Source organism: Rhincodon typus, chromosome 15 (assembly GCF_021869965.1).
Source record: "Rhincodon typus isolate 14 chromosome 15, sRhiTyp1.1, whole genome shotgun sequence".
Lineage (NCBI taxonomy): Eukaryota > Metazoa > Chordata > Chondrichthyes > Orectolobiformes > Rhincodontidae > Rhincodon > Rhincodon typus.
Window position 1 is genome coordinate 37,888,385 of NC_063346.1, and position 10,135 is coordinate 37,898,519.

The window sequence follows — 10,135 nt, forward strand, 5'->3', positions numbered from 1 at the left end:
CTCCCCCATTTCTGAAGAAGGGTCTAGACCCGAAACGTCAGCTTTCCTGCTCCTCTGATGCTGCTTGGCCTGCTGTGTTCATCCAGCTCTACACCTTGTTATCTCAGATTCTCCAGCATCGACAGTTCCTGCTATCTCTTATAGATCACTGGACAGTGTTTCTAAATCCACAATAGTTGCACTTAGCTGAGCAAGCATTGACCTGTGCATTTTCAGTGAATGTCACCACAATGGTATGCTTATGTTTTCAGTGAACATTTATTTGTTTCAAGATGATTTCAGGTTGACTAAAATTAGAATGTGAATTTACACTACTAAACTTGAGTCTTGTACCACAGAGCTTTGTTAGAAAGTGGCAAGGTGTGTATAGAATTTTTCACTCTAGTAGGTGAAGTTATTCCATAGACGTATGGACTTCTATCGGCCATAATGGTAGGAACGACATGCCGGTGAGAATACTCTCTTGCCCCTTGTGCTCCTGTCGATGGTTTGTGCTTTTGCTTGCGCTTGCTTGTCTTGTTGTTGATTTGAAAAGAGTGAAGATGATTTTTAAATGCAACATTTTGTACATAAATCCATTCAAGACACGTCTTTATAGACAGTGAAAGGAAATTGGTTAAGGCAGTTGGAGATGCTAGCGGTGGTCATTTGTATGGCAGTTTAATTCAGTTATCCATACAACATAAATAAGGAAAAAATGATTTTACCGGATGAGTAGTTAAACTCTTCCATTGTCGATGGTTGGAAAAACCCATCTGGTTCACTAATGCGCTTTAGGGAAGGAAACTGCCATCCTTACCTGATCTGGCCTACATGTGACTCCAGACCAACAGCAATGTGGTTGACTCTTACCGGTCCTCTGGACAATTAGGGATGGGCAATAAATGCTGCCTAGTCAGCGATGCCCTTATCCTGTGAATGAATAACAAATAAAAATCTGGACTGCATCACCTAGAGTATGATGGTGGCAGATTTCATCACGGCTTTAAAAAGTGAATTGGATAACTATCTGAAGAGAAAAAAATTGCAAGACTCCAAGGAAAAGTTGGGGAAGACGGGGCGTGGATACAACTAGCATAATGGTTGTCTTACTTTGTGGTCACTCCATGTGGCTGTACTCAATCCTTCCTTCTGGCATTTATTGCTAAAGGAATACAGTATAACAGTAGGGAAGTATTACTGCAACTCTACAAGGCATTAGTGAAATGGGTACAATTTTAATTCCCTTTCTTGAGGAGGGATGTAATTGTAGTGGAAACAGGAGTTTCGCTAGATTGATTCCAGATGGAGTGGCCAGTCCAAAGATATTTGGGTTAGGTGGACATGCTAAATTGTATGTAGTGTCCAGGAGTGTGTAGAAACGTTGGGTTGCAGGGAAAGGGTAGGGGGATGGGTCTGGGTGGGATGCTTTTCGGAGGGTCACTGTGGACTTGTTGGGACGAATGCCCTGTTTCCACACTATAGGGCTTCTATGATTCTATGAGGGGTTTGTTTTATGAAGAGAGAATGAGCAGTTCAGGCCTGTACTCTCAAGTTTTTAGAAGAATGAGAGGAGCTCTTATTAAGGTATATAAGATGCTAAAGGGTTGACAAAGTAGATGTAGAGAGGATATTTCCTTATGTGGGACACCTGGAATGAGAGGTCATAGTTTTATTGAAAAGGGCTAGCAGATTTAAAACAGAGATAAGGAGGAATTACTTTTCTCAAAGGGTCATGAATCTGTGGAATTCAGTACCCCAGAATGTTATGGATGCCAGGACATTCAGTTAATTTAAGGAGGAGATAGACACAATATTAATTAGTAATGGGTTGAAGGATTATGGAGAGTGGAATTGAGGATGAGATGAGATCAGCTATGATCAAATTAAATGGCAGAGCAGACTCAAGGGGCTGAATTGCCTACTCCTTTCTTCTCTTCACATTTGAAAGAAACAACCTAATAATTGTCAAATTGTTCTAAAAATTTGACTGATTCACTTTAGGGAGGGAAACGTACCTGGTTTGGGCTATAATGAATTTAATCTGTCACACCAATGTGATTTGTCTCTTAATTGCTGTCTGAAATGGCCTGACATTCCATACAGCTCTTCTTGAAAAAGAAAGATGGACATTAAATCTAGCCTTACCAGCAGCATTAAATGAATTTAGAAAAAGTTGGCTATTTGAATTGTAGGCTATTTGTACTCTGTACCTTTTCAGAAGCTTGTAATAGTGTCTTCAGTTTGTACTAATGCAGTTCTGTGTTCCAGGTACATCTCCATCCTAAGAGGCAAGGACACAAGCAGAGAAAAGTGACTCTACCAGAACAGATGGCTGACTATGCCTGGAGGCAGTGTTGTGTACCCAGACAGAAGATGAAATTGTTTGCTGTGCTCTGCATAGAGACTAGTCACTATGTGGCTTTTGTCAAATATGGCCCTGATGACTCAGCCTGGTTGTTTTTTGACAGCATGGCTGATCGGGATGGTACAGTGAAATTTTCATGACTTGTATTTCCTTTGTGCCTTTAATCTTTTGTGCTGCTTGTGTGTCGACAGTCATTGTCCTGGAAGCCAGGATTTGTTCCCAGAGGTTTTCTGTGTAGCAAATTTATATTTGGGCAAATTAACACTCAAGTTTTATTTGAGTTAAATAGAATCTACAAATGAGTTTCATTGTTCCATTATTGTATGTCACTTATTTAGTTGTATTACTTTTTCTAATATTGCACGGGTAATTTAAATACAATGCAGAAGAGTGCTAACTACTGAAAATCAGTAGCTGAAGATTCTCTGCTATCACCATAAACAAGCTGAACGACATTCTGGTATACACTGGTTACAAAAAAACTATGGGCATTCAGCATGATAGCAGCCAATCTAACTCTAAGACAATACTGTAAATATACCAAAAAGCAGTTTATCACAACAACTGAAACTCTGGATTAATCTGCCTTGCATTGTTCATGCATCTGCTATTTACATAAATCCAAGGTAGTGGATTAGAACAGCAAATTTCTGTTTGCCTCAAATTATAGGTGTATGAAGTTTTATTTCAGTGAATACTACAAGGAGTTCAAATGCCTTTAACATATTTCATGGCATTTGTTATCTGCATGTGTGTGCACATGTGGACACAGTGTGCTTTGGAAAATGTGGTTAACTTCCACTTTGGCTTAAGAATTATATTGTAGTTAATAATTTTTCTTTTTAAGAGAATGCACTTGTATTGGACTGTTAAAATCTTTGGAATGTCTCAAAACTTCCCCGACAATTAGTTATGTTTGAAGTGTCGCTGTAGTGATGCAGGGAAATGTGACACCAAATTTGTACAGGTCCTCCCAACAGTAATGAGATAAATGATGACAAAGCTTTTGTAGCATTGGTTGAGGGATAAATTTTGGCAGCATTTCAGTAGAGCTCCATTTCTGTTCCATTACATTCTCTGTCTCCCTCTCCCTCTCCCTCTCCCTCTCTCTGTGTGAGAGAGAGAAGAGATAGGGGCCTTGTTTAACATTGAATGAAAAATGGTGTTTCCTGTGTTTCACTGAAGGAGTGCTGCAGTGTTGTAATGCCAACCTACATTGTATTCAAAGTGATGTGGAGATGGTGGCATAGTCATTGAGTGAGTAAACCAGTGGCTTCAGCTAATGCTTTGGAGGCATGGCGTTCAAATCCTACCAAAGCAGCTGGTGGAATCTAATTTCAATTAATTAATAAGCTCACTGAATAAAATCTGGAATTGATGGCTGCTCTCGGTAATGTACGATTAAATTATCATTGATTATTGCAAAACCCCATCCGGTTCTGTAATGTCCCTTAGGGAAGGAAACCTGCTATCTTTATCTGGTTTGGCCTGCATGTGATTCTAGAACAAAGCAAATGTGGTTGCCTCTAGACTGCACTCTGAAATAGATTAACAAGCTACTCCATTCTGGATAGGTAACAAATGCTGGAAATAGTTGGAAAGCCCTTGAACATCACCAGATAATGAAATTTAAATGAAGACCTATAATGTCATCATTTTCTTGTCTTTTCATCTGATTTTATAAGCTGTCAATCATTTCAAGCTCACATTGGATGTAGGCATGTCAGGAACTGATACTCTGAATATATTGCTGGTATAAATAAAAATTCAATTTAGCAACCAGCCTCACTCCGTTTCCTTAAATTCATAGCTACATTAACAATGCTGTCATGCTGATTGTACGAAACTGGAATGGTTAGCTGAGGGCATAGCCTAACTAGTCCCTAATCTAATGTGATCTTCCCTAAATGCTTCCAAATATAAAATCGGGTGGATATATTTTTATTCTCATTACCAATTAGTTATCTTGGATGTCATGAGAATTTAAGATAAATCCGTTTGAATTGTTTTTATCTTTAGAAATTCCAGATCTAAAATTTATTTCTGAAAATGTTAAATTCCACACTGCATAATGTGCATATTTATGTGGTGTGACAATGTATACAAAAAGACCATTAGAATTATAATTATAATTGTAGTTTGACTAATTTTGGTTTTCTCTTTGTAGGTGGGCAGAATGGCTACAACATCCCTCAGGTGACTCAGTGTCCTGAGATAGGAGAATATTTAAAAATGTCACCAGAGGAACTACATGGATTGGATCCCAAAAGTATCCAAGGCTTTGCACGAAGGCTGCTGTGTGATGCATACATGTGTATGTACCAGAGCCCGACAATGAGTTTGTACAAATAGACTATGTAAACCTTCTGGTCCTTGAAGAGACAACCCTGAGTAATTTATTACATTTCAAAGAATGTCTGATTACAATAAATAAAGTGAAAGTATTGCTGTAACATGTTTTGCACTGTAGGATATGTCTAGTATTTCTTACGTGTTTGCTAATTGACTGTCAGATGTGCAATTTTTAAAAAAGTCCGTTCCAGGATGAATTCATGTGTAGATGATGAATTTTTCTTCATTTAACTTAGAAAATGTAAAGGTACTAATTTGTTCATTAATTCTATACCTTTTAGTAGATTTATCATTACAGACTGATTTATCATCGTGTGCATCTTTGGAGTAGAGTTAACCAATTGCAGTGTACACACTCCTAACTTACATGCTAACTATTCGGCACATACTGCTCATGTTGTTCCTGTGTTCAAAAAATTGTGATTTTTATTGTCTGATCTGACCAGTCAGATCCTTGCATTAGGTAATACAGATAAAATAGTGATTAGCAAGCTATTCTGGATCTTCAAGTTGATCATTGCAATGTGTACTGTAGGGGAAGCAAATCTCCCCATGTTTATTCTTGTACAGTGAAATCTCCTGTATCTGAAGGAGACATGGATCAAAGGGAAATTACTTCTGCAAAATAGTAAGGAAAAATACAATTGCATATAACGTGCACAGCCTTCTCCTGCAACCAGTTATGCTAATGCAGTTTGCTTTCGACTCCTGTTTTTCATGGGGTGTCATTTGGCATAGCATGGACTTGAAGTAAAAAAAAAAATCATTATACACGGGTTCATCCTGATTGTGCAATGGTCTATTAGGTTTGAAAATCTATTTGTATACATTCTCAGCTACATTGTAAAGTACAGTGTTATGTGCATGGGATCACTACCATTTTAAAAGGTCTTCAATTTGATTGTGGATAAGCATGTATCAGTGTATTTTTATCAGAATTTTGTGCATTGATGGAGTACTTAAAAAGTAATAACTGGAATCAGTAAAGTACCCAAGTACTAATTATCTGGCACTAATATGGAGCACTCAATGGAAGTTGTTTACCTGAAACATTAACTATGCTTTTCTCTCCAAAGAGGTTAGCAAATGTGTAGGTCGTTTCCAGCATTTTCTCCCTTTACTTCAGGCAAATATCTCTACCTTTACTGTGTTTTTTTTAAAGTTATGTGTTAGCCTCCATGACCTTCATAACTGGAGTTACAGTAATTCTTGGCGTAGTTACAAAGTAAGTTACTATGTAGTTAGTGCATTAGAAGAGATAATGATGGATACTATATGTTTCTGCTTCAAGGAGGATAGACAGTAATTGTTGTTTCTTTTAGTTTAGTGTTTGCCCAACAAGACGGTTGCACTCTCTTAATTCGATCGATTCAGCATTGTATTTTGTGAGTTGAGCTATTTGAAGCACAGCCTCACAAAGACATGTCTCAAATATGAACAAGGGAGAACATGACCAGGCTTAGATCAGGGTCAGAACCAGATTTTCCCTGTGAGCTTTGTTCATTCACTCACACAAGAACTTCATCTAAAATGTGCAAAGGCAAAGTTGAGATGTTACAGCAGCACATGCATCTCCAATTGATCTTTCTACCCAACCTTTCCAACATCACCTGCCGCACACGTAGTACAGTCTGCCAACCACACTGAAATATCAGTCATCACAGAACTCATTTATTCACAATCAAACCCTGTCTTTCACTCTCAGTCCCTTAAGGATTGAAGATTAATAACTTGCATTCCAGTTCAGTGGGTTCTGTGATGACTGATATTTCAGCATGGTTGGCAGACTCTGCTACGTGTGCAGCAGGTGATGTTGGAAAGGCTGGGTAGAAAGATCTATTGGAGATATGTGTGCTGCCTCTAACATCTCAACTTTGCCTTTGCACATTTTAGATGAAGTTCCTGTGTTTGGTGCCTTTGTAAATAAGCCCTGTCTGTTTTACTTGATCACAATCCAGGGTCTTCCACAAGTCATACATAGAAATATGGAAGATAGGAGCAGGAGGGGGCCCTTCGAGCCTCCTCTGCCATTCTTCACTATCATGGCTGATCGTCCAACTCAATAGCCTAACCCACTTTCTCCCCATAACCTTAGATCCCATTCGCCCCAAATGCTATATCTAGTCGCCTCCTTGAATACATTTGGTCGCACCATTCAGCCAAATCAGAACAAATTAGGAGTTTAGCAATGATTAGTATAGCAGGTGCAGATGTACTGTGAATCAGCTTAGCTTCCTAACATTGACTCGTTTATTCCCTCTGTGGGGCTTTGGAGCTCCTTTGTGTATTGCTCTTTTGCTTTTTCTTAAGTTTTGAACAAATCGGTTTCTTTCCATTTTATTTTCTCTACACAAGTTTTCAAACCAGTATGTTGTGAAAATTGAGTGTGTGGCAGTCAGCACATTGTCCTTTCACACTAAAATCTCCTACCTGTTTCTAATCAGTCTTCTCAAACCCGCAACCACCAAACTGGTAACAAATTGGCAACTCGCGCATGAGGCACATGTTAAATGAGAGGTTGTTGGTTAGGAGAAATGGAACTCTACCAGTCCAGAAGAGAGTGGCTTCTTGCACGTTTTGAGACAGAATAAAAGCTTTTCCAGTAGGAGGTGCCTCCTGTTGAAACTAGGGAATGAACAGGTAAAATATTTCACTCCTCCACATTAGTTTGTTTTACAATTTTAAAGAAAACAACAATGCAAACAAAAATAAAGAGAGTGATCTATTTTGTTTCCTTGATAGAAGCACCACACTTCCTGGGGCACAGTTTGGTCGATCTCATCATGAAGTAATCTTTTTGCAGTAACTCAGAAGTGACAGTCTAATTGGAACCAGGTCGCAGTCGTAACACAGTTCTATGAGAAATCTTGGAGAGGCTTTCTCGCATCACTTGGCCTTGACACTGGTGTGTAATTCCAGCGTTGTGCCAATCTGCATTTTTTTAAAAAAGTGATCTCATAGGCACTTTATAAATTGATGTTTTTTTTTTTGAGACTACTTGCAGGTTGCTGTGCATGAACAATTCCAGTCAGTCAGTATAAATCAGGTGTTGCTGGATGTGAATTGATTTTGCGGTTTCAGTCTTGGACTGGTAGCATGGTATAGTTGGCCTTGGAGTGCAGTCAGACCTTGCATTTCTTTTTAAATAGCAAGGTTCAGAATCATGACTCAGGAATGCTGTACTGTTGGAAAGTGAAGCTGCTAACCGAGGTGAAACTGAATTTTGTTTAATGTTTAAATATTTGGCTGTATTTTACATACAGCTTAAATAAATAATTTGCATTTATATTGTACCATTGTCCTCTTCATGCTAAACCTGATGATTTGTTTATTACATTGGTATGTTTTTGTGAATTTGCATGGTGGATGCACACAGCATATATGCTATAATAGCTATGCAATTACATAACATGCATACTGTCATTTTTCAGTCTCATTGCATCAGTTCATTTAATCTTGAGTTCTTTAGTAGTGTAAAGCTATTACATTCTCAATTGTTGCACTCCTCAAACAATGTGACTTTTAGAAAAATAAACTGGCTATATCAATCGTGGATCAGTAATAGCATGTTTCTTTTTGCTCGAGTGTTGTCTTTAGCTGTTGAGAATGTGACAATTGCTCCTTTATCTAATAACCAGCTACCACGAATTAAGACGATAAGCTTTTTTTCTAAAACTAAACATGAGCACAGATCCAGGTTAACTTATTTGCAATGGGTTTTGATTATAAAGAGCATTTGAACTTTGACTATTTTCGATAGGGAAAATTAACTTTTGATGATGAGTTAAGGTTCAAAACTTGAGGTCAGTGCATATGATAGGTGGCATTCCAGTTTTTATAAGAGATCATTTGATTGCTGGCCTGGTATTTTACTACATACTACAAGAGCACTGAATTCTGATAAATTGGGCAACTTTAAATGATCCTTGCACCAACCTGTAGTCTATTTGGAACAAAGTGGAATTTTTCAATTTGTTTATCTGATTGTCTTCTGTACCAGGTGTTCAGATTTAAACATTGTCTTTGAGTAATTCAAACAGTTTAATGTGATTTTTTGACAATTCATACTGAATTGTGAATGTGAATGATTTTTCTTATTTTTTTCTTATGGTTAAGGATGCAGCAACCTATTTTAAAACTGCTTAATAATTTGAGACAGTATTGTATATTCAAATTAAATTTAAGAACAATGAAATTTGTGAATTAATTTTACACATTGTGCAGCCATTTCCAAAAACATTGGTCGTACAAAAAATTGTAATTGCGCCTCACTTGAATGAATGAAAAATTTGAGGAAATTGATTCCATCACAAAATGGCCTTGTTTCCAGGCAACAGAGTCGGAGAGAGGAGCACACGGAGCATGGTGAGTATAAAAACTTAACTTACCTCAGGCATTCGCGGCCTTGTTTCCAGGGAGTGGAGTCAGAGGGAGGAGCACACTGAGTAACAGAAACCAAACTGAAAAAAAGTGATGTCACAGGAGGGCTGTGACCAGATTGGCTAGTAGGAAAACTGTCCTAAATTTGAAAATAAAATCACTGCAAACCCATTTAATAAATAATTAACTAACCAGAGATTAACTATGTAGAGATGGCTGGGCACGTGATGTGCTGTAGCTGTATGCTGTGGGAGCTGGCTGATCCCAATGTGAGCTGCACTCACCACATCCGCAGCAATGGTTGCTGGAGGAACTTCGGCCTGGAATCGGAGCTTCAGACACTGGCACATCTTGGGAGGCGGAAGAGTTACTTGGACGCTTTGTTTCAGGTGGCAGTCACAGCCAGTAGATTAAGTACCTCTCAATTAGGCCAGTGGTCAGGGACAGCAGGGTGTTATTGCAAGTGAGGCAGGTAGAGGGATCCTGTATTCAGGAACAGAGGAACCTCTGCTCTTGACCTTGTCCAACAGGTAAAAGGTACTTGCTCCCTGTGGATGAGGAACAAAGCTGTAGGGAGGATCAGCCAGCTGACAATGGTACAGGAGGCCATTTAAAAGAGGGGAGCAAAAATACATGTGGTAGTGTGGGAATTCTATAATTCGGGAATAGATAGCAGCATCCTTTTGTAAGCAGGATCGAGAGTCCCGCATGGTATGTTGCCTGGCAGGGTGAGGACATCTCTGACTGGCTTGAAAGGATATTGGAGAGGGAGAGGGAGGGGGAGGATCCAATTATTGTGGTCCATGTTGGGACAAACAACATAGGCCAGTCTAGGAAAGAATACCTGTTCAGCAATTATTAGGAACTAAATTAAAGAATAGGTCCTCCAAGGGTTATGTCAAATTGGCATAGGCTGTGTGAATAAGGGAAGTAAACACGTGGCTAAAAAAGTGGTGCGGGAAAGAGGGGTTTCTTTTCATGGAGCACAGGCATTAGTATTGGAACAGGAGGGATCTGTACTGTTGGGATGGTCTCCACCTGAACTGAGCTGGGACC

The 10,135-nt window shown here is 38.9% G+C and overlaps 1 protein-coding gene across 1 annotated transcript in view; it reads left to right on the plus strand.

Annotated features, from left to right (window-relative positions):
- Positions 1–8,252, plus strand: part of cylda (cylindromatosis (turban tumor syndrome), a) — a 48,430-nt gene extending 40,178 nt beyond the window's left edge. Inside the window, exons 12-13 of the mRNA XM_020515733.2 lie at positions 2,251–2,467; positions 4,515–8,252. Coding sequence (XP_020371322.2) covers positions 2,251–2,467; positions 4,515–4,699 — 402 coding nt within the window. The 3' untranslated portion in view covers positions 4,700–8,252. The remainder of the gene's footprint in view (positions 1–2,250; positions 2,468–4,514) is intronic.
- The last annotated feature ends 1,883 nt before the right edge of the window (positions 8,253–10,135 follow it).